At 31.5% G+C, this 25,808-nt stretch overlaps 1 protein-coding gene and 1 long non-coding RNA gene across 3 annotated transcripts in view; one reads left to right on the forward strand and one right to left on the reverse strand.

Annotated features, from left to right (window-relative positions):
- Positions 1 to 685: 685 nt before the first annotated feature.
- The window catches only part of LOC139432645 (uncharacterized), an 82,625-nt gene continuing 57,502 nt past the window's right edge, over positions 686 to 25,808 (reverse strand). Inside the window, exons 1-3 of one of the 2 annotated variants that reach the window (XR_011642394.1) lie at positions 1,693 to 1,766; positions 876 to 1,141; positions 686 to 803 (exon numbers count right to left, since the gene is read on the reverse strand). This is a non-coding gene — a long non-coding RNA (uncharacterized lncRNA). Of the gene's footprint in view, positions 804 to 875; positions 1,142 to 1,692; positions 1,767 to 25,808 lie in introns of those variants that run through there. The other variant, XR_011642393.1, reaches the window with a different exon arrangement.
- Positions 7,035 to 25,808, forward strand: part of LOC111419863 (unconventional myosin-IXb-like dachs) — a 98,282-nt gene continuing 79,508 nt past the window's right edge. The window contains exon 1 of the mRNA XM_071201388.1: positions 7,035 to 8,141. Within this exon, the coding sequence (XP_071057489.1) occupies positions 8,020 to 8,141 (122 nt within the window). The 5' untranslated portion in view covers positions 7,035 to 8,019. The remainder of the gene's footprint in view (positions 8,142 to 25,808) is intronic.

Here is a 25,808-nt window from a genome sequence, read left to right on the forward strand (position 1 = left end):
CGTGATTTGCTTTTCTCGATGAGTAACTGAATCCGATTGATGGCACTCGAGTTCTTAACATTTTCTTCTATAACTCGAGAACGGGTGGCGATATCGAGATGCGGTTTTCACTAAAATTTAGCAAATTTTAAGGTGACTAAGGATCTGTGAACTAAATAGTATCGTTCCATTTAACTTTTCTTCAAAAATCACAAAAATATGTAATCGCTGCAGATAACGTCCTTTAGCTCATTTGTTTTAAAGCAGACGACCTTACTGAAAATATCTTTAAAAAGAGCATAAAATGCTCTTTCAAACAACACCGAAAACATTCAAATCGGTTGAATGGTCTAGGAGATATTAAAATGTAAACATATGAAAACGCATTGGCCTCCCCCTCCCTTATTATGACAGATATGAGAAATATCGCAAAACAAAAGCGATGCGGTATTATCCAAGCTATTAAATGATGTCAAAGTTATAGCTCATCGTCTAAGTTTCTGAGATAGCGGCAACTTTATGTTTCTCAATGGTAGTTACGCCCCCTAGTGGTCGAATTACGAACTTCAAAATAATTTCCAGCTATTTCTCTTGGTCACTTTGCTTATAAGGATTTTTTTCCCAAACCTCTTGGCCTTACCGTTCTAGAGATACAGCCGCTCAGTACGCTTAACGGGACACCCTGTATATATATATTGTAATAATATTGGGTTCCACTCATAATTTTATTAATTAATTAATAAACAATAGTTTTGTTATAAGAAATAATTACAATAAAGAGGAAATAATGACATTCCGTAGAAAAATCCTTGTAAATCGAGAGCCTAGAGAGTTTATTAGTACTTCTTCAAATCGTTCAAATTAATATTATAATTAAAATAAAAAGAACAACTCACGTATTGATATCAAAGTTGATATACCGAGGATAGTTAAAGCTGATCGTTGAAAAATTTCATAAAAGTTTGTTATAGTTCTCATTAATTTCGTCGTTATTTGTAAAAATGTTTTAATCAATGATAAATCCGTTCGTTTTTCCGTCGTAGATTAAGAAATATTCTTGTATTTAGTTAAAAAAAAAAGAGTCCACAAAAACGAAACATAACCTCCAAATCCAAAGTATTCAATTTATGGGTGATTACAGCCAAAAAACTTCTTGAAATACCTAAAAACATAAAGCTTATAATGAATTACATCAGATTCAAGTGATTTTAATCAGTTTAAAACCGAAATGTTGAAAATTAAAAATGTGAAGATTTTGAAAGAAACGGAATATAAATTTTGGAATTAAAGAAGAATTAATGTGAAAAATTGTGTCAAAGGGGAATGAAATAATTCAGAGTATGTAGACATTGAAGGATTTCAATAAATATAGTTTATTTAAAAAGTAATTTTTAAAAATTTGGAAGAAAAACCAAATGTCAATAAGAGATGGCGCTCAGAAATACAAATTTTTTACACTTTTTCTCGTGGTATCAAAGAGGGTGATGGACAAAAAAGAGAAGTTTTTGTCGATTTTTGCCGAAAAAAGGGTGAAAAATGAATAACGAGGACGCGAAAATTCGCTTCCTGATCATCATTGAGTAAACATCTATTTCGAAACGTTCGGAAATCCTACGAAGATAAATTTCTGAAGAAAAAACATAACCAAAGAAATTCACAATTGAGGGAGAAGAAAAGAAGCTAAAATTAATTAAGAAGAGTACGATAACCAACCTGGGAAAGAAGACATCGGAATAGTTTTTTCCGGAAAGCCACCAAGGGGGTACCAGCACATTCCACCAAGGGGGAAAAAGCAGCAGTTCAAACCAGGGAGGAATCAAGATTTCAATCAATTCCACCAACATCCGTAAAACCAAAGAAGTTAAGATTTTTTTTTTATTTTCGATATACCAGTTCTAAAAAAATAGCTCACTTACTTGGTGTGTAATCCAGAGCGAATCAAAATCAATTATTTCAGATCACTTTGATTATTTCAATTATCAGAATCAATTTATTTAAGAAGTTTTAGAGCTGAAAGTTATAGATTATCTTAAATGTTTTTTTTTTTTTTTTATTTTATTTAATTAAAGTATTTTTATTCATTTTCGAAAGACGAATACAAAATAAACAAAGAAGAAGAATGCTCAGAATGCAACTTGCCGCGCTCACTTAAATAAATCCCAGAAAGGCTCTTGAAGGAATTAGGTAGCTAATTGTATAAATTAGGCATACAATACGTAAAGCTGCGTTTGAAAATTTCGAAGCTAATTTCTAAGGTGCCTAATATGAATATTATGAATATCTGTGCGAAATCTAATTTTATCATAAAGGTAAGGCGGATTTTTGTATAAGATAATTTTGTAGTAGAGACACAAGCAGTGAAGCGACATGCTCAGCCAATCAGCCCATGCCAGCGTATGTGATATACCCCTTCTACGGATACCATATATAAATCGCAGACAAGAGTTTTGTAACTTTTGAATTTTAGCAGTGTGAACGTTGTCAAGGAGTGATATATTACGTCACCGTAATTGAAGCTGGACAACACCAAGGCATCACACAGATGCGTTTTAAGGTTCATAATCGATGACTTACTAGAATTAATCCGTAGACAAAGATTGCCAGCAAATTCTTCGACCTTAACTAAGTCATGATTAATTTTGCTTGCAGCATCTTCCATATCACATGGTTTAAAAGAGTAGAGCAGTTGAGTATCATCAGCATAAAAGTATGGCATACAGTGATCCAAAATATTAGCGAACCCAATTGTAGATATCACATATAACAGAGAACCCAACATAGAGGCCTGTGGGACACCCAATATGACATCTGCACTATTGGATGTACCACCATTAAGTTTAATCAACTGCTTTCATCCAGACAAATAACTTTGTGCTAAACGAATGGAACCTAAAGATAAACCTATATAATGGAACGCAGCCATTAGAGTATCATGATGTATTCTATCAAAAGCCTTAGAAAAATCCAAAAGTGTTAATTTTCATCTGTCACACCCAGAAGCGCAGTAGCGCTACTAAATCCCGGACAAAAGCCAGAGTGGCAACTGGGCAATTATAGCCATCAAGATGGCAGCGAAGTCTGACCGCCATGACCCTCTCACAAACCTTAGATAATATAGGCAATATATTAATTGGCCTCAAGTCTCAGGGATCTTCCACATATCAGGGAACACAGAACATTCAATGGTATAGTTAATTATATGGCACAAGAAGGGCAAAATTGCAGGACAACATAATAAAAGCATTTTAACACTTATGCCATCCATACCAACAGAGTTTGATTTGATTCCACAAAGAATATTGAAAATTTCAGTTTCATTTGTAAGAGAAAATGTTAGCTTTTCAGTGACTTGTGGAAGTATGTTATTCCAATAAAAGTCAATCAACTCAGAGTTTCCCGTTGAATTAGTTTGAGTGCTGAAAAGGAAATTATTAATAGTATCAGCATCAAAATCAGTATCAGTCAATACTTGAGTCTTATTTTTGACAACACCCAATTTCCTAAAACTCATCCAAAGATCACGAGATGATCGCTCCTGAAACAATGTGTTTAAGAACGCCCGTTTTTCTCTCAGAATGGCCGAGTTAGTGTAATTGCGTAGTTGTTTATAATACTGGCAGTGAATGGGACACCTGTTCTGGCGAAAACTACTATAAGCCTGATCACGAAATCTCATAAGGAGCTTGATGTTATCAGTCACTCAAGGGCAATAATTTTTACGGATGGAAACACTACGCAAGGGCTCACCTTATCATTAATGTACTGAAATTGAAGTTCTAGTGACAGTGGTAGGTAGTGCTAGTTAACATAAGATATCACTATGTTGCATATTTTTTTTAAATTAAAATAATGCTACACCTAGAACTAGAAAGTTTGTTTCTAGTTCTAGTGTTAGTTCTAGTTCTATATTACCATTATCACTAGAACTAACACAAGATCTAGAACTAGAATCATTCGGGTTTAGCCGTTTTGAGAGACGTGCGGCTAAACCCGATTGTTTTTAGTTCTCGGTCTAGAATCATTTGGGTTTAGCTGCACGTCTCTAAAGACGGCTAAACCCGAATGATTCTAGTTGTAGGTATAGTGTTAGTTCTAGTTTTACACTTACACTGTCACTAGAACTAACATTAGACCTAGAACTTGAAACATTTGGGTTTAGCCGTACGTCTCTTAAGACGGCTAAACCCGAATGATTCTAGTTCTTGGTCTAGCGATGCATAACAATTGAATGCCTCGCGCGAACAACGTTGCAAACGACAAAAATGTGAAATATGATTTTCTTATGGAACATCTTTGATTATACTAATACTTATCCATATCTTAGGGTTCAAGCAGAAATAATGTTTTTGTCTTTGCCAAACTTATGTTAGTAACCTAGAGTGCTGAACGTAAACAGCGGAACAATGTTGCTAATACCGACATGGCGTCGTTTTAGTCAACAATTCGCGTAAGTTCAAGTGAGTTAAATGATATTAATAAACGTAAAAGAAGAAAAATAGACATTACAAACAGGAAGGATTTCAAAAGGAAGATATTAAAAGATGCAGGAAAACCCTACATAAGTCGAAGGGGAAAACCAGTGAGCGGTTCATGTTACTTATTCATGTTACTTTTCTAAACTTTTGTTTGATTAAAGTTGCGTGATTTTAATATGCACATACCTACATAATATCATTTTCGTTTTACCATTCTGTTACAGGATTTCCAGTGTAAATGTAAATATATGGAATGTAAAAATATTACTGAGGAAGAAAAACTAGATTTATACACGGACTTTTATAAGAAAACTTACAATGAACAAAATTTAGTTTTGCAAGGCTGTATTATTCGAGGTCTTCTAATAAGAAAAAATGTCTTGATCCATCTCTATCTATACAAAAAATGTTTAAACTGTACATAGATAAATACCCAGACTCACCTATTAAGTATAATACATACAGAAACATATTTAAGTCAGACTTTGACTTAAGATTCGGTACCCCAAGATCAGACATCTGTAAGTTGTGTGACAAATATTACATTAAACTTATTGCTACCGAAGATGATGAAACTCGAAATAAAATTGCTGCAGAAGCTGAAACACAGAAAGGCCGAAAAAGCTTATGAAACCTTGCATAGGGATGCGGAGACTGCAAAACAAATCAAGATTTTGTAGTTTTGTGTGTTGATTTACAGCAGGTGTTGTTCACACCTAATTTAACACACTCGGATGTTTTCTACCAAAGACAATATTCAAATTATAATTATGCTGTGCATAACATGGGTAATTCACAAGTAACCATGTATTTATGGCATGAATCTGTAGCTAAACGCGGTTCCGCTGAAATTACGTCATGCCTTATTGAGCATGTTGTGCATTATTTCAGTGTACTTCAAGCAGGGCAAGAACGGAAGTTAACAATCTGGTCAGACCGTTGCATTGGCCAGAATAATAACTTTAAAATGGTAATATTGTGTACCTATTTAACTTATTTGGGATATTTCCCTGAAGTTAATCAAAAGTTTTTGGTGAGTGGGCATAGTTTTTTACCCTGTCATAGGGATTTTGCTCTGGTTGAGAAGAATAAAAAACTGTGTAAACTGTATGAGCCTGATGATCTGATGGAGTTCCTGGCCAATGGACGCCGGATAAATCCCTTTGAAGTTTTTAAAATGACCCAGCTTAATTTTTTAAATCTTGATTCTGTTGAAAAACTTATTAAAAGAGATCCTAGCCTTAAAATAACCCAGGCACGATGGCTGCAAGTTACTGCAGAAGAACCTGGAGTTCTACGATTAAGAACGAGTCATAGTGTTTTAGAAGAATGGAAGCACTATGATCTTTTGAAAAAACGTCGAGGCTGTCGTAGACCAAATATTGTAGCGCCGTCTATTACTACACTACCAAAATTATATGATGCTCCACTAAGTATAACCGCATCAAAAAAAGCAGATCTTATGTCGATGTTGGAATATTTACTCGACAACAAAAAACGTTTTTATCAAGAACTAATTATTAAAACTAGAATTATTAATATGTACAACTAACACTATAGCTAGAACTAGAATCATTTGGGTTTAGCCACACGTCTCTAAAGACGGCTAAACCCGAATGATTCTAGTTCTAGGTATAGTGTTAGTTCTAGTTTTACACTTGCACTGTCACTAAAACTAACATTAGATTTAGAACTAGAAACATTTGGGTTTAGCCGTACGTCTGAAGACGTATCGTATCTCAATAAATAATTGTGACATTCTAATGCATAGCAAGCATTTTATAGCACATTTAATCTAGTTTTAGTGTGCCTTAAATAATTTCTTAGTTTGCATAAACCTAGCTGCCATGTTGATTTGAATATTACTCTGCATATTTGTTAGTTATGGGGGTTGTGTAGAAAAAGAGGATAATTTTAAAAATCGTATCTCAAAAACTAATTGAGATATTCTTATGCGATAACAAGCATTCTACAGCAAATTTAATCTTGTTTGAGTGTGCCATAAATAATTTCTTAGTTTACATAAGGCTGGTTGTTATGGTAATTGGAATACTACTCTGTATGTGATGAAACAATTTTAATATCTTTAATTTTTGTTGTCAAGGAATAGAATAAATACATTGGTGCGTGTCAAAACGATTTTAATCGATTGGGAAGATCTCGGCTATGTGTGGCAAAAGAGAAAAAACTTTTTCCAGAAGTTTCAAAATCCATAAAACTTGTCAAAATTGATTGGTGTGAATCAAAATGATTCCAACTTACGAAAAACATGTCGAGGATACTCGACGATGGTAGAATACTTAAAAAATGATAATTGAAATAAGTTCTAAAAATGAAGATTAATCCCCAAATAATTGAAAATTAATCATTACTGAAATAATCGTATCTGGATTATTCTTCTAATATGATAATAATTAATATCTTCTCATTGTTGCGAGAAAATTACAATCCACATTGATGTAGACCTCGTGGTTTTCTTAACACTCTCGCGCAGTCGCGCAAGTCTCGCGCGCAGTGTTTTGATTCTCGGTCGCGATTGCCAAGCAGCCACACGCCGGCCGCCTGCGATCTTCGTCAGACGTCTCTTTTGACGACGAAGACCATGACATTCGTCATTAATAACGCGAGCGCTACCACCTACAATAATCACCAACGAAAAAAAAAATTAAATTCATAAATTTTTCAATGAAAACAAAGTTTATTTTAAATCTTGGAGTGGTCCGTTTTTATGTGACAGTTTTATTAACTAGTTTTTTTCTTTTAAATCTTTTTAGACGAAAATATTTCATTCTCGACCACCCGCGGTTCAAATTTGAATTTGAATTAAAATTTGTCGAGACAAAAAAAATTTTTTTTAGTGCGTGAGTTAAGTTTGTTGATGTTAGGTGATGTGTTTGTCCAAGAAGATGGATAATGTGCCTGTTCAAGATTTACGACTTCTGTGTTTTTAGTGTGGAGAGTCTCAGGTGTTGTTTTCATCGCGATGCTTTTCAGTACCACGTGTTTACTCGATTTTTAATAACGATAAAGTCTGAAATAAAAACGAATAAAAAAATGTTAATGTAACGCGTTAATAACAAACAAAGAGTGAATACGAATTTATTACAGGCGTCGGTTTTAATTAAAGAACATATAATTCAATTCGGTTTATCTGCCTTTAGATACTTTGCACACATCTGGATTATATTTTACCTACTAGTAGGTAGTAGAAGTAGTGGATAACGGGTTGTGTCCTTCGAGGATTCACGTGCCTATATCATTGCGAAACGTGTTTAGTTGCTATCACAACATATAAAATTGAATTCCAAATGTAAATTTAAACTTCAAATTTACTTACAAGAATATATTAAGAAGAAACAAAAAAATTAAGGAGTTGGTTTTCTTGTTCTTTACTTTTACATTAGGAACAAAGTGTTAAGCAAATTAGCAAATAACGAGGGAGCTTTTAAGCTTAAACTTTTTAGTCGGATATCGTTGTAAAAATCGGAGTGTTAGAATTCTTTTTCGGATACAAGTTTCGATTGAGTGTGTGGCGGAGATTATCGGGAGCAATGTTTTCAGCAGCATGCTTTTGCCCGATGAAACGTACGAACATAGTGCGGTTGTTGCGGACCACATGTTGGCCGCACTTAGAGTCTACGATGACTTTCTGGCCAAATATCGTATACGAAAGGAATTCTTTTGTAGGTAAGCACAAAAATATATTCCTTTATCTTCCAAATAAATTTGTTAGTTTACGGTAAAATGATTAATTAATTACGTTCTTGACCGACCGTTATCAAATCGGTATTTAGTACTTTTCTTTCGACAGTTAACCGCAATTAAATTCACGATGAGAATGAATCCATTCCCTCAACAAATCCATTCACCTCGTTAATTATCTCATTAAGCTGTGTACTTAATTAGTCCATCACGGAACGAAAAACGGTTTGTCATTAATCCAAAGAAACCATCTTAATCTTATTTACCACTTCTTTTACCACTACTTACACTATATATAATTAAAATTTGTTACAATTAATATCTTGTAATTTAAAAAAAGTCTTCTTCAATATTTGTGGCTCAAAAAATATGTTTTTTAAAATAAAAGTGATCTAACTTAATTTTGTTAAAATAATCGGAAAAGACGGTTCTGTTGTGTGTTCTAGACTAGAAGTCGCGCCTTTATTTTTTTATGTATGTAAAATAAAGGCGCGACGTCCTGTCTAGGAGGAGTTGCGAACACCGTCAAAAAATGGGTAATTTAAGCGGTTGCGAAGATATCTGGACGCATGTAAACAATTATACACCTTAACACTTTGTTCTGTAAACGTTGAATCACCTGGATGTTGGACTCTTTAGCACAATCCCTTAGCTGGATTCCATATTGGAATATAAAATGATTGATGTGGATTAAGACCTCAAAGTTACACTAAGGTTTTTCACTGTGTAGACATATGATAATTTAATGCCATTAATATAGATTGGTCGTTGTGCAATTATCTTATTTGTGAAGTCAAAATACGTAGATTTCGAATCGTTGAGTTTAATACGCCAATTCTTTGTCCAGATAGCAATTTTGTTAAGAACAGATTTCTAGTTGAGCTTTTCACTGCCATGATTGTCGTGTTATTGGTGCGCTGTACAATGCTGTTGGAACATTATAAATGGACTGTGTTATGCATCACTTGACTAAGCGACAAATGAACAATGTTGAAAAGAACGGCTCAAACTTTGAAAATTGTTTAGTGCCTGTCTATTTTTATCACAGAACACTGATGACAACCATCACAAGCGCAGAATCCGCTTGGTCAGTCGTTTTACGATTATGCAGGGTATTTCTGTAAGTCGTGACATAAATTTAATCACAAATACTAAAGTCAAAATGATGTTTCGTGTTAAAATTTTGGAAGAAAATTATCTAGAGTTTGATTTTGTACTTCCAAACTGGTTTCTATTTTATATAGAATTTAAGTCTAACTAGTTTCGGTCCTTGGCCATCGTCAGAGACTCTACAAATAGATTAACATCCCTCATTTTATCCATTTTACAAACAAGTTTCTTAATATTTTTGTTAAAAAAGATCACATATCAAAGTCCAAATCAGATTATTAGTTACTAATTAAAGTTTAAAAAATTGTAAAATGAAATTAAGGACGAAGTGTTACAAGTTTACAGGTTTTTTAACAAAAGAAATATTAAGAAACTTGGGAAAAATTCGTGAATCATCATGTGGCTTAAAAATTGCCAATTTTTTTTTAATCAATGTGAAATGACCCAAAAAAAAACGTTAAAAATAAAAAGAAAGTGCGGAAAAGTGCGTTAGTCACTAGATTAACTTCAGTTATAAAACTTCTTTTATATGATAACTAACTTCAAGTTTAAAATGTCAACCTCAATTTTGTCATATTTGTAATCTTCATTAAAAATCCTTTAAAATGAGTACAAACACGACATATTTATCTTCAATATTAATGAAGTTATGGTCAACTTCCGGTTAAAAATGTAAACGTCAATTTTGACATATTTGTAATCGTCGTGAAAAATCCTTTAAAATGAGTCCAAACATGATACATTTAATTCCAATATTACTCGAGATATAAGCAACTTCCGGTTTGAAATGTCAATGTCATTTTGACATATTCTTAATTTTTATAAAGTGTCTTAATATTTGTTACAAAAACAAAAATATAATAAAAAAAAAATAAAAAATTAGGGTTGGTATTAATATTTAAAAATTAAATTGCTATTTTTATTGTTGCTAACTTCATATTTAACGTTTTTTATTCTAACTTTTTTGTTTTTTGAGATAAGTGCGTCTTGTTTGGATTCATTTTAAAGGTTTTTTAATGAAGATGGCAAATATGTCAAAATTGACGTTGACGTTTCAAACCGGAAGTGATTGTATTTCCATTAATATTAAAGTTAAATATGTCGAGTTTGGACTCATTTTAAAGGATTTTTTATGAAGTTGATAAATATGTCAAAATTAAATGTTGAAAGTTCGTTACTTTTTGGTTTTTTGAGATAAATGCGTCATGTTTGGACTCATTTTAAAGGTTATTTTATGAAGATTACGAATATAATAGTAAAATTTATCCGAAAAGTTGTCCTGCCGATAATCTCACCGACAAAAATAGCCGTACATTGTAATACAGTAGAAACTAACTTATCGACCAGATAACGCTGTCGGGAAGTTTATCGGTATATTGTACAACCGGCCTTTAATCTTTTAATTTTATACTAAAATCTAGAAAACGAAATTGGCCCGAAATTGTAGGTTTATCTCTTTTCTCTATTGTAGAATTTCTTGGTGTATCTAAGTGTCGTATCTAACGATAAGTCGGTTCTAATATTCTAATACATCATGTAAGAACACCATGAAGTAGTCCACTTGTCTATTATATGATAACTAACTTCAGGTTTAATATGTCAACCTCAATTTTGACATATTTTTAATCTTCATTAAAAATCCTTTAAAATGAGTACAAACACGACATATTTATCTTCAATATTAATGAAGTTATGGTCAACTTCCGGTTAAGAATGTCAACGTCAATTTTAACATATTTGTAATCGTCGTTAAAAGCCCTTTAAAATAAGTCCAAACATGATACGTTTAATTCCAATATTAATCGAGATATAAGCAACTTCCGGTTTGAAATGTCAATGTCATTTTGACATATTCTTAATTTTTATAAAATGTCTTAATATTTGTCACAAAAACAAAAATAAAAAATTAAGGTTGGTATTAATATTTAAAAATTAAATTGCTATCTTCATTGTTGCTAACTTCGGGTTTAATGTTTTTTTATTCTAACTTTTTTGTTTTTTGAGATAAGTGCGTCATCTTTGGATTCATTTTAAAGGTTTTTTAATGAAGATGACAAATATGTCAAAATTGACGTTGACGTTTCAAACCGGAAGTGATTGTATTTCCATTAATATTGAAGTTAAATATGTCGAGTTTGGACTCATTTTAAAGGATTTTTTATGAAGTTGACAAATATGTCAAAATTAAATGTTGAAAGTTCGAACTTTTTAGTTTTTTGAAATAAATGCGTCAAGTGCGGGCTCACTTTAAAGGTTATTTTATGAAAATTACGAATATAATAAAATTAAAGTTGACATTGACAACTGTGACAAACATTCGGATTTAGTCCCAGGTTTCTCAAGACGGCTAAACCCGAATGATTCTAGTTCTAGGTCTTGTGCGGTAAAATGCGGGGAAAAAATTAAAAATTCATTTTAATTTAAAAAAATATATAAACAAAGAAACATAATATGCAAAATTTACTTAACAAACATTAACTAAAACAAACAACAAAAATAACAAAATACCATTATTGATTATACTAACTAAACAATTTAATTATGGATTTATTATACAGATAATAGATATACAGATATAGTATTTATAACTGTATAGTACTTATAACATATTTATTTTTTGAGCTTTAACATTTGCAAAATTATTAATAAATATACATAAGCATATATAACAGAAAATTAAAAAAAAAGTACAAACTAAATTAACAATAAATGTGTTTGTGGGAGAGTAATCCCCAACGAAAAAACAAAAATTATAACTTTTTTTAGCCTTCTAGTTAAATATTTCGGTATAGCTTCGCAACGGTGGACAAGTTATTAAAAAGGCGCCGGCGCCCCCTTTTAAACGGCGCCCGGGTGCATGGCACCCCTTGCACCCCCCGGTAGCACCGCCCCTGACTAACACTATACCTAGAACTAGAATCATTCGGGTTTAGCCGTCTTTAGAGACGTGCGGCTAAATCAAAATGATTCTAGTTCTAGGTATAGTGATAGTTCTAGTGACAGTGCAAATGTAAAACTAGAACTAACACTATACCGAGAACTAGAATCATTTGGGTTTAGCCACACGTCTTCTCCCCGCTCTAGTTCTAGTTTTAGTGCAATAAAAATATTCAACATAGTGATATTTTATGCTAACTATCGCTACCTACCGCTGTCGTTTGTAAAATGGATAAGATGAGAGATGTTAATTTATTTGTAGAGTCTCTGAAGATGGCCAAGGGCCGAAACTAGTTAGACTTAAATTCTATATAAAATAAAAGACATAAACTTTTAATTTTATACTAACATCTAGAAACCGACACTGGCGCGAAATTGTAAGCTCATCTATTTTTTCTATTGTAGAATTTCTTGGTGTATCTAACTGTCGTATCTAAGTCGGTCCTTAGACGTATGATGCAAATCGGACTTGAAATCGTACAACGTGATTGGCGCTTAGCTTTATCCTTTAAAACAAATAGTATTTTAGCTCTTTCGTCATATTGCATTTTTCTTAAATAAGTTACACCTTTACCTACCAGACAGCATGAAAATCTCTAAAAACGATAAAATGCTGCTTAGTCAAGTGATGTATTACGCGGTCCAAATGTAAATCAGAATACTAGCTCCAACACACTCCCCTGTGATACTTCAGCTCTAATTAGCTTTAATATCAAGTAAGAATCTTCATGTTTTATGCGAAAGTACCTGTTAGACAGGTAAAATTTTAGAGTAGAAAGGATTTTTCAATGACATCAGCAATTCGATGTACTTCGTTGATGGTATTTGTTGATATTAGATTTATTTGATTGAGAATGTATCGATGTGTTTCTATTTCGCTTAGTTTCTTACTGGGTTTTGGAAGTATTATTAGCATTATACAGGGTGTCTCAGCGAGACCGGTCATTAGACGTTTCTGGGGTTCTGGCCAAACAAAAAATTTGAGAATGCAGACTTAAGTATTATCAATTACGTTCTCTTCATCTAAAATATTTTCAGATTTCTAGCACTTCCGGTTATACCGGAAGTCGCCACCTACTTTATTTTTTTAAATGGAACACCCTGTATATTTTTACATATTTGAATTTGTCTGTTTTCAAGGTTTATAAATAACTTTACTTTTTGCAATTTGAATCGGCAGTTCTCGAGTTATTCGAATTTTTCTAGAAAAATCTGCTCCAGAGGACATTTGTTCAAAAAATCATAGAACACTCGATTTTTGAGATATCAATTTAGGATTCAGAACATGCTTAAACAACATGATGGAGTATGTTTTGGTGCCGAGAACGGCTGTCTAGATCGTATGGTCACTTTACTATGACACGTTAACTTTTCGAAATTTGGAAGCACCATAACTTCATTTTTTTAAATGGAACCCCCCATATTTTATTACTTAATCATCTTCGGCGTCTCATTTTACATCTTTTATATTCCATATGTCCTATGCCTAACATTAATAGTTTGAGAAATAATTAGGGTTTTTTAAAAATGCTCACATATCATATGGATATTAACCTAGTGTGCCATGTTATGGTACTTTCAAATTTTGAAAAGTTAACGTGCCATAGTAAAGTGACCAAACGTTCTAGACAGCAGTTCTCGGCACCAAAACATACTCCATCATGTTGCTTAAGCATGTTCTTAATCCTAAATTGATATCCAGAAAATCGAGTGTTCTCTGATTTTTTGAACAAATGTCTGCTGGAGCAGATTTTTCTGGAAAAATTCGAATAACTCGAGAACGGTCGAATCAAATTGCAAAAAGTAAAGTTATTTATAAACCTTGAAAATAGACAAATCCAAATATGTAAAAATATACAGGGTGTTCCATTTAAAAAAATAAAGTAGGTGGCGACTTCCGGTATAACCGGAAGTGCAAGAAATCTGAAAATATTTTTGTCGAAGAGATTGTAATTGATAATACTTAAGTCTGAATTCTCAAATTTTTATTTTCGCCAGAACCCCAGAAAGGTCTAATGACCGGTCTCGCTGAGACACCCTGTATAAGCATTATATGCAAGCATTTATTGATCAATGCAGTTAGGTTGCCCAGAATCTTCCTTTAGATTTTTTTTTAGAATTTCGTCCATGCTAGGTTTTTAATTTCCTCGGCAACTTTCTTAGGAGTAATTGATAATTCTACTGCTTAGATTTGGGGTTCATTCAGGCAGTCACTGAGGTTGAAACTCAGCAATTAATCTTTTCTAATAGGAGGTAATTGTGTTACTGATCGCTTAAGATATTTAGTGGCTTCTTAAAGTGAATGTTCAGTGCAAGTATCTGTAGTAATTTTTGTGAGAAACTTGCCTGGTAATTTTTATTTTGATGATTAGCTGATGAGTTGGGTTGGATTGGGTTGGGATGCCATCTTCTTATGAGCTTACGCTTTTCAGCTTTAACTTTAAATTTCTATTGGGAAATTTAGATCTTTCAGTCTACGATTAATAATGAGTGCCCTATTCGTTTACCAACTCGTCCGGCTAACTTCTTCATAAATGGCTTTAATGATATCACAAACTTTCTTCGTTTTTTTTCTATTACATCACGGTTTCAAGCACTTCTTGTGCAGCGGATTTTTGTCGATTGATAATTAGTGAAGTAAGGTCGAGAATCCAAGAATCATCATCAGAACCCGTAATTCTTTTGATTTTCACTGATGATGTAGTAATACTGGTAGTTTGAGACTGACATAATAGTTTTCATCTGATTATCAACTCATAGCCTTGAAAGCTTTTTGGAATCATTCAATGAATTAAGAAGATTACGAACAAAATCATCATCAATCATTTTGGTGATCTTTATGAATATACAGCCTGATTCAGAGTAAGCGCCTTATTTTTTTTTAGCTACACTATGGGTACTACTTTCAAAATATTTGGCAGTAATATGTTTTAGGACACTCTCTACACGATGGCAATATCATATTTTCAATTGGACGAATTATTTCAAAATGGCGACTGTCAACTTTTTTTTTTTTAATGGAATGCCAAAATTTTTTTTTTATTATTGAGATCTTAAAAGCACTCTTTTTACGGCAGTATTTTGTTTTTCTTAAAAATTCATTTCTTTCCCCATCCAAAAGGAACCTAATATTTTAATCTATACTCTGTTTTTAAACCAGGAGGAGTATTTTAAATTTGTCACCAGATTGACCTTGCACGTGATTGGTTGAATGCGAGGAAGGTTCACACACAGGCAATTTTGAATTTGAAGGTTAGGTTATTGATAATTCGACAGTTTCGTGTCATTATTGTATATTTTGTGTTCTTAAACCCTTTTTTATTATATTTTGAAATAAATATACTCATAACTTCAATGTTAATTTGTATGTATAGTGTTGACGATAACAAACGAAAATAAATACAATAATAAGTAAATAAATAAATAATAATTATTAATTTAAATTTACCGCCAAAATATCTAGTGATATTTTCTGGTGATTTTTTCCAGTGTAAATCTAACGTTCGCCTTTACTTCTCCTGGTTTAAAAACAGAGTATAGTTCTAGTGCAAGTGTTAGTTCTAGTTTTAATTGTTATTCAGCGCTAAGTTGTATATTTTTAACTTTCGGGTTTAGCCCTGTGTCTTCAGACGCTGAATGTTAGGTAAGGTTAGTTTTGTTTACAAACATTAATTATACCATGAAGTATTCTTTGGCAATTTGTAATGGCAATTATAGCGTGAAGTTTTCTTTTGTAATGTCAATTATAGCGTGAAGGAATGTGAGGTAAGGTTAGTTTTGTTTACAAACATTAATTATACCATGAAATATTCTTTGGCAATTTGTAATGGCAATTATAGCGTGAAGTTTTCTTTTGTAATGTCAATTATAGCGTGAAGGAATGTGAGGTAAGGTTAGTTTTGTTTACAAACATTAATTATACCATGAAGTTTTCTTTGGCAATTTGTAATGGCAATTATAGCGTGAAGTTTTCTTTTGTAATGTCAATTATAGCGTGAAGGAATGTTCGGTAAGGTTAGTTTTGTTTACAAACATTAATTATACCATGAAGTTTTCTTTGGCAATTTGTAATGGCAATTATAGCGTGAAGTTTTCTTTTGTAATGTCAATTATAGCGTGAAGGAATGTTCGGTAAGGTTAGTTTTGTTTACAAACATTAATTATACCATGAAGTTTTCTTTGGCAATTTGTAATGGCAATTATAGCGTGAAGTTTTCTTTTGTAATGTCAATTATAGCGTGAAGGAATGTGAGGTAAGGTTAGTTTTGTTTACAAACATTAATTATACCATGAAGTTTTCTTTGGCAATTTGTAATGGCAATTATAGCGTGAAGTTTTCTTTTGTAATGTCAATTATAGCGTGAAGGAATGTTCGGTAAGGTTAGTTTTGTTTACAAACATTAATTATACCATGAAGTTTTCTTTGGCAATTTGTAATGGCAATTATAGCGTGAAGTTTTCTTTTGTAATGTCAATTATAGCGTGAAGGAATGTTCGGTAAGGTTAGTTTTGTTTACAAACATTAATTATACCATGAAGTTTTCTTTGGCAATTTGTAATGGCAATTATAGCGTGAAGTTTTCTTTTGTAATGTCAATTATAGCGTGAAGGAATGTGAGGTAAGGTTAGTTTTGTTTACAAACATTAATTATACCATGAAGTTTTCTTTGGCAATTTGTAATGGCAATTATAGCGTGAAGTTTTCTTTTGTAATGTCAATTATAGCGTGAAGGAATGTTCGGTAAGGTTAGTTTTGTTTACAAACATTAATTATACCATGAAGTTTTCTTTGGCAATTTGTAATGGCAATTATAGCGTGAAGTTTTCTTTTGTAATGTCAATTATAGCGTGAAGGAATGTTCGGTAAGGTTAGTTTTGTTTACAAACATTAATTATACCATGAAGTTTTCTTTGGCAATTTGTAATGGCAATTATAGCGTGAAGTTTTCTTTTGTAATGTCAATTATAGCGTGAAGGAATGTGAGGTAAGGTTAGTTTTGTTTACAAACATTAATTATACCATGAAGTTTTCTTTGGCAATTTGTAATGGCAATTATAGCGTGAAGTTTTCTTTTGTAATGTCAATTATAGCGTGAAGGAATGTTCGGTAAGGTTAGTTTTGTTTACAAACATTAATTATACCATGAAGTTTTCTTTGGCAATTTGTAATGGCAATTATAGCGTGAAGTTTTCTTTTGTAATGTCAATTATAGCGTGAAGGAATGTTCGGTAAGGTTAGTTTTGTTTACAAACATTAATTATACCATGAAGTTTTCTTTGGCAATTTGTAATGGCAATTATAGCGTGAAGTTTTCTTTTGTAATGTCAATTATAGCGTGAAGGAATGTGAGGTAAGGTTAGTTTTGTTTACAAACATTAATTATACCATGAAGTTTTCTTTGGCAATTTGTAATGGCAATTATAGCGTGAAGTTTTCTTTTGTAATGTCAATTATAGCGTGAAGGAATGTTCGGTAAGGTTAGTTTTGTTTACAAACATTAATTATACCATGAAGTTTTCTTTGGCAATTTGTAATGGCAATTATAGCGTGAAGTTTTCTTTTGTAATGTCAATTATAGCGTGAAGGAATGTTCGGTAAGGTTAGTTTTGTTTACAAACATTAATTATACCATGAAGTTTTCTTTGGCAATTTGTAATGGCAATTATAGCGTGAAGTTTTCTTTTGTAATGTCAATTATAGCGTGAAGGAATGTTCGGTAAGGTTAGTTTTGTTTACAAACATTAATTATACCATGAAGTTTTCTTTGGCAATTTGTAATGGCAATTATAGCGTGAAGTTTTCTTTTGTAATGTCAATTATAGCGTGAAGGAATGTTCGGTAAGGTTAGTTTTGTTTACAAACATTAATTATACCTTGAAGTTTTCTTTGGAAATTTGTAATGGCAATTATAGCGTGAAGTTTTCTTTTGTAATGTCAATTATAACGTGAAGGAATGTTAGGTAAGGTTAGTTTTGTTTACAAACATTAATTATACCTTGAAGTTTTCTTTGGCAATTATACTCTGTTTTTAAACCAGGAGGAGTATTTTAAATTTGTCACCAGATTGACCTTGCACGTGATTGGTTGAATGCGAGGAAGGTTCACACACAGGCAATTTTGAATTTGAAGGTTAGGTTATTGACAATTCGACAGTTTCGTGTCATTATTGTAAATTTTGTGTTCTTAAACCCTTCTTTATTATTAAGGTAAATATTAATTAAAATTATATACTATGGTGATTATTTATATATTTGTCTTACTAGTTTCGGTTACATTACCGTCTTCAGAGACCTCTACAAAGGTAAGTATAAAAATTATTCATAATTATATTTTTTATAGGTTAACAAAAGAGGGACTATTAATTGTAAAAAACACTTACGTTAACTAGTTTCTATAAACATTGGGAAGTGAATGTTTGCTTATCATTATATCTATTCATGCACTAAACTACAACTATCTATCACAAAAACTAATATTAATAATTAACTCGCCAATTATTATATGTGTGACAAGTTGGGCAATGAGTTATTTCTAGGTTATGAACAATTGAAAAAATAGGAATCTGTATTTAATTTATAAAATTTGAGATAAAACCAAATCAAATTATACTATTGTTTTCGCAATCAATATTCAAAGTTAAAACGACAAAAATTTGCACATCCACAACAAATCTAAACATCACCAAACTGGAATAAATAATTCTATCTTTTCTTTATATAAACTATAAAATGCATAAATCTTCAAAATGAAACAAAATTAACATGGGAGGTACATTCGAAGGAAAATTCAAGATTAAGGGGATTTGGGGCATGGGTTCTCATCAATGCAGTAATCGAGTCGCCACCAAACTCGATTCTCTCTTTTGATGAGAAAAGTGCATTATTTTGGGAATGGGTTTTTTAAACAGCAATATAGTGGTGTTTTTTGTGGTAAAATCTGTTCATTTAGTATTTCAATGTTTGCGTTGTCATGTTTAAACTTATTAATTTCGTAGAGTTCTAGTAGTTCCATGTGAAGGCTCTTGTTCATTTGATGTATTATTTTGCTATTTTTCCTTTCATCAAAGTTGTGATTATTAAACATAAGATGTCTTCCAAAATTTGAGCTTTCTCTAGTTTTGTGTTCTTTGATTCTCTGGATAAGGCTTCTACCAGTCTCTCCTATGTATATGGCTCCACAAGTGTCACATTCTAGTTGGTATATACCACTTTTTTGTAAAAAGTCTGTTTTGTCTTTGTTATTAACTATTTTATTCTTGGTGGTGTTGCTAGATCTGAAGGATAAACAGATGTTATATTGTCTATATATTTTTTGAATTTTATGGGAAATTTTTTCCTGGGTAGGTGATGGCACGATAAATAATATTATTATTTGTATTGTTATCGTTCCTCATAGAAGTTATATTGAGTAAAGTGGTCTTTTGTTGTATTTTATCAATCAGTTTGTGTATGTTATATTGTGGATAATTATTGTTTTGGGCTATTTGTTGTATAATATTAATTTCTTTTTCAAATTCTTGTTGGGTAAGGTGGGAATTTAAAGCTCGCCAAATATATGCTCTGAAAGAAGCATATTTCTGGTTTTCGTGATGATGAGATTCGTAGGGTATGATACAGTCGGTTTGTTTTCATTTTCAATTTCAACCGTAAATTGTAATTTATTGTGCAGAGTATTTATATAGTTGTGCAGATCACTTATTTTTGTTTCATCATCAATGACAACCAAAATATCATCCACATACCTGGTCCATAAAAGAATGTGTTTATTGTAGGGGTTGTTTTCATTGATAATCTTTTCTGTTTCAATTTTATTAAGAAAGACATCTGCGAGAATGCTGCTTAGAGGTGAACCCATTGAAAGTCCATCATTGTATTTATAGATCTGGTTGTTGAATTGGCAAAAATTTTGTTTTGTACACTGTTTAAATAAGGTTAAAATATTTTTGATGTCGTCTTCTTTTGTAAAGGTATCTTGAATAATTTCTTTAATTGTTTCTAAGGTTTCTTTAACTGGTATATTTGTATATAAGTTTTTAATGTCAAATGATAAAATTTTGTATTTATTGGGTAATCGTAGGTTAGTAATTAGGGAGATAAGTTGATTTCGGTTGATGATTGTATGTTTGGGTTGAAAGTTTATGTAGTTTCTCAAAAAATTAACTAATATTTTTGATAAGTTATATGTACTGGAATTTATGCAGCTGATTATAGGTCTGATGGGGTGATCTTCTTTGTGTAATTTTATGAGTGAATATAATTTTGGGATTTGAGGATTCATTATGTTCAACGTTCTTTTGTTACCTGTTATTTTATAAAGTGTTTCTTCACATTTTCTAATGGTATTTTTTGTTTCTTTATGAAAGGTTTTAGTGGGGTCTTTGTTTATTAATTCAAAGTTGTTATCTTTCATGAAATGTTCTGTTTTGGAGATATATTTTTCTCTTTTTAGAATTATTAGACCAGCGTTTTTGTCTCCTGGTGTGACTATTAGATTGTTTTCCTCTATTTTCCGTTTAATGTTCTTAATAGTTCTTGATTGGTTTTTTATCATTTTCTTTTCGGTATTGTTGTTATGGCTCCTATTCTTTTCCTCCTTCAAAAGTATCTGTTGTATATCCTTTTTTATCTTTTCTTCATCTTTGTGTCCTTTTAGAGTGGATTGTATTTCTATGGCAATTAGGGGTAAATTAAGATTTGTCTTTGTGGCAAATTTCTGTCCTTTGTTCAGAAATTCTTCTTCTTCCGGACTGAAACTAACATTTGTAAGATTTGTGATTCTGGGATGAAAATTATGTGTATCTCTTTTCTTTTTATTTATTTCTTCTAATAAATTGTTATCGTGTTTCTTGGCATCTTCAATGCTTTGTTCTAGTTCGATGTGGTGTACTTGTTTACTAATTGTTTGGTACAAATAATATAGTTCTATATTAATTAAGTTGATTTTATTATAGTGTCCGTTTATAGTCTTTTTAATGTGCTGTGTTTTCAAGGATATTATTTTATTTTCATGTAAGTGTTCTGGATATTTTTTATTGGTGAAGTTAGGAAATAGTTTTTCTCTTAAGCAAGTTTTCAGGAATTTAATGTGTTGTAGTTGTAATTTCAATCGATAAGTGAGACGTATTATATTTTGAAATAAATACACTCATAACTTCAATGTTAATTTGTATGTTTAGTGTTGACGATAACAAACGAAAATAAATACAATAATAAGTAAATAAATAAATAATAACAATTATTAATTTAAATTTACCGCCAAAATATCTAGTGATATTTTCTGGTGATTTTTCCTAGTGTAAATCTGACTTTCGCGTTTACTCCTCCTGGTTTAAAAACAGAGTATAGTAGCGCATGTCGCCATTTTGAAATAATTCTTCCAATTGAAAATGTGGCATCACCATCGTGTAGAGAATGACCCAAAACATATTACTGCCAAATATTTTGAAAGTAGTACCCATAGTGTGGCTAAAAAAAATAATTCGCTTACTCTGAATCAGGCTGTATAGCTTTCCGAGCTTTCGGGCTATAAATTGAGTGATTTATGATTCTTTTAAACAATTTTTATCATAAATTTATTTAGAAATTGATTAAAAACAAGAAGTTATATAAGAGTCACGTTATAACAATAATTAAAACCATTACCATAATAATTTACAACCAATTGAAATCGAATCGTTTCGATTAAGCAATAATTATCTATTAGAAACGGACATCGTCGAGTCGATTTCCGGGAAATTGAACCATCTTCAATCGGTTTCAACCTCAGTATGAGTAATAAAACGGTAAACAAGTTATCGTTGTAACCGATAATTATTCGATTGATTTAAACCTCCCGTGATATTTTATTAAAGACGTCGTCGAAAACGGGTATAACAATAACTCAACCGCCCGTACTCGACTCAAAACCGTTATGCCCTCTATCGTCATCGTCATTTATTTTTTTACTTCTTCAACTTCTCTTTATATACGTTCGATTCTTGTTCAATTCGATTTCCTGTCCTTCTAGTTTTCCGTTTTACGCACGCTTTAACTTTACTTTTATTTATTATGATTTTTTCCCAATTAAAAAATCAATCAATTTTCGTTTATTTGCTTCTATCGTTTTCCTTTCATCCGGTTAAAATTGGTTTTGAAAGGTGAATAAACGCATAATGAAAATCGAAAATGATCCTTAGACAATTGTAACCTCGTTCTAATAATAATAAAAAAGAGAATTGACGCTTTATTAGCGCCTCGGTATTATTACGGTCTGTGGATAAATTGTTATGGGGTTTCGTGGTTCTTTTTAGTAGAGGAGCGATTTCCGCTCATTACTGTCAGAGACCTCCATGCAATCAGGTTGATTTACAAGACCAGATCGAGTCGCGCGTACAAAAACGAAATGAACTGTTGTACCTGTTACGACCAATCACGCGCCAATTAATTACCTATGCCCCATTAACAATTTTTATTTTATTTATTTCTTTTTTTTCCATTTTTATTGCATTATTCAATCTTGTCAAATAATATATTAATCAATTATTTTATAAGATTCCGGATGTAAGTAAAGTTGAGACGTGAAATGAATCTTTCTTCGCAAAGCACCGTTGACTTCAGGTGTACTACGTCGTCTTCTTGGGTTGCTACGTTAACATTGAAGGTAGAGGGGAACTTGATGTTTTATAACCGCCCTCTACGTAAATTATAGAACTTTCTTGGACGTCTAAAAACATTGCTACCGAGCGTAGTGAATGTTGTTCTAACTGTTTCAACGGTTACTTGACGTTCCTTGACGACTTTATGCCATACTATATTAAATATATAAAGGAGTGCTGCATTAATTATTTTTGAATTCTTTCGATGGGGTGTATCAAATTTGTTTGGAGAATTTTTTAAATTTGTTGTTTTAAAACTTCTCGTACCTTTTACGATCAAGAGCGCAACCCGTATCGCTAAAAGCGGACGTTTGGCGAAGCACTGCTAGCGCAGCATTCTCGATTCGAAAACACGCACTTTATAGCATCCGGTGTACTTATACAGACACAGAGAAGACCGCTTTCAAGACCGGTGTTAATCAGAAAATTTTTACTAACAAGTCATTTACATCCGTATACTTAATTTTAGGTTAGGCTTTTTGATTTTTTTTGTCTCTCTAAGTTAAATGTCTCTAAATTCTAGTTCTGCTTGATACATTGTATGGAATCTATCAGCATTCATCAACATTTTTTCTGAATTTGGGCTTGCTCGTCTGAGCTACAGATCAAGCAACCGGAAAGTTTACCATAATTCTTCTAGACATAGAATTGATATTCTTATAGCTGAAAGATCTATCATGCAAGTTTACTAATGCGGATTTTCTTGTCTAATTATAACAATGTGCGATTTGCAGAATGATTTGGAGATAGTTGATACATGGCAGAAATTACTTAATACCGTAACAATAATAACATCGTAATAACATCGAAATTGTTGATTTTCGAAAATTAACTCAATCATAACTCATAAACTAAAAGCGATGGGGAAATATTTTTTATACATAAAACCTTGGTAATGAACCATAAAGACTAGATCCATAAAAAGATTGAACCCAATTATTACCATTTTTTATTTATAAGCTCTAAGTTGTTTAAACATCAAAATTGTTGATTTTCGAAAATTAACTCAATTATAACTCAAAAACCAAAAGCGATGGGGAAATACTTTTTATACATAAAATCTTAGTAATGGGCCATAAAGACTAGATCCATAACAAGATTGAACCCAATTATTACCATTTTTTATTTATAAGCTCTAAATCGATTAAACATTAAAATTGTTGATTTTCGAAAATTAACTCAATCATAACTCAAAAACTAAATGCGATGGAGAATTATTTTTTATACATAAATCCTTAATAATGGACCATAAAGACTAAATCCATAAAAAGATTTAACCCAATCATTACCATTTTTTATTTATAAGATCTAAATCGATTAAACATCAACATTGTTGATTTTCGAAAATTAACTCAATTACAACTCAAAAACTAAAAGTGATGGGGAAATACTTTTTATACATAAAACCTTAGTAATGGACCATAAGGACTAGATCCATAAAAAGATTGAACCCAATTATTACCATTTTTTATTTATAACCTCTAAATCGATTAAACATCAAAATTGTTGATTTTCGAAAATTAACTTAATCATAACTCATAAACTAAAAGCGATGGGGCAATATTTTATATACATTAAACCTTAGTAATGGACCATAAAGATTAGATCCACAACTAAATTGAACCCAATTATTACCATTTTTTATTTATAAGCTCTAGGTCGATTAAACATCAAAATTGTTGATTTCCGAAAATTAACTCAATCATAACTCATAAACTAAAAGCGATGAGGAAATACTTTATATACATAAAACCTTAGTAATGGACCATAAAGACTAGATCCATAACAAGATTGAACCCAATTATTACCATTTTTTATTTATAAGCTCTTAATCGATTAAACATCGAAATTGTTGATTTTCGAAAATTAACTCAATAATAACTCAAAAACTAAAAGCGATGGAGAAAAACTTTTTATACATAAAACCTTAGCAATGGACGATAAAGACTAGATCCATAACAAGATTGAACTCAATTATTACCATTTTTTATTTATAAGCTTTAAACCGATTAAACATCAAAACTGTTGATTTTCGAAAATTAACTCAATCATAACTCATAAACTAAAAGCGATGGGGAAATATTTTTTATACATAAAACCTTAGTAATGGACCATAAAGACTAGATCCATAAAAAGATTGAACCCAATTATTACCATTTTTCATTTATAAGCTCGAAATTGATTAAACTTAAATTGTTGATTTTCGAAAATTAACTCAATCATAACTCAAAAACTGAAAGCGATGGAGAAAAACTTTTTATACATAAAACCGTAGTACTGGGCAATAAAGACTAGATCCATAACAAGATTGAACCCAATTATTACTATTTTTTATTTATAAGCTCTAAACGGATTAAACATCAAAATTGTTGATTTTCGAAAATTAACTCAATCATAACTCATAAACTAAAAGCGATGGAGAAAAACTTTTTATACATAAAACCTTACTAATGGGCGATAAAGACTAGATCCATAACAAGATTGAACCCAATTATTACCATTTTTTATTTATAACCTCTAAATCGATTAAACATCAAAATTGTTGATTTTCGAAAATTAACTTAATCATAACTCATAAACTAAAAGCGATGGGGAAATATTTTTCATACATAAAACCTTAGTAATGGACCATAAAGACTAGATCCATAAAAAGATTGAACCCAATTATTACCATTTTTTATTTATATGCTCTAAATCGATTAAACATCAAAATTGTTGATTTTCGCAAATTGACTCAATCAAAACTGAAAAACTAAAAGCGATGGAGAAAAACTTTTTATACATAAAACCTTAGTAATGGGCCATAAAGACTAGATCCATAACAAGATTGAACCCAATTATTACCATTTTTTATTTATAAGCTCTAAATTGATTAAACATCAAAATTGTTGATTTTCGAAAATTAACTCAAGCATAACTCATAAAATAAAAGCGATGGGGAAATATTTTTTTATACATAAAACCTTAGTAA

The sequence above is a fragment of the Onthophagus taurus genome, chromosome 1, assembly GCF_036711975.1.
Source record: "Onthophagus taurus isolate NC chromosome 1, IU_Otau_3.0, whole genome shotgun sequence".
NCBI classification, from domain to species: domain Eukaryota; kingdom Metazoa; phylum Arthropoda; class Insecta; order Coleoptera; family Scarabaeidae; genus Onthophagus; species Onthophagus taurus.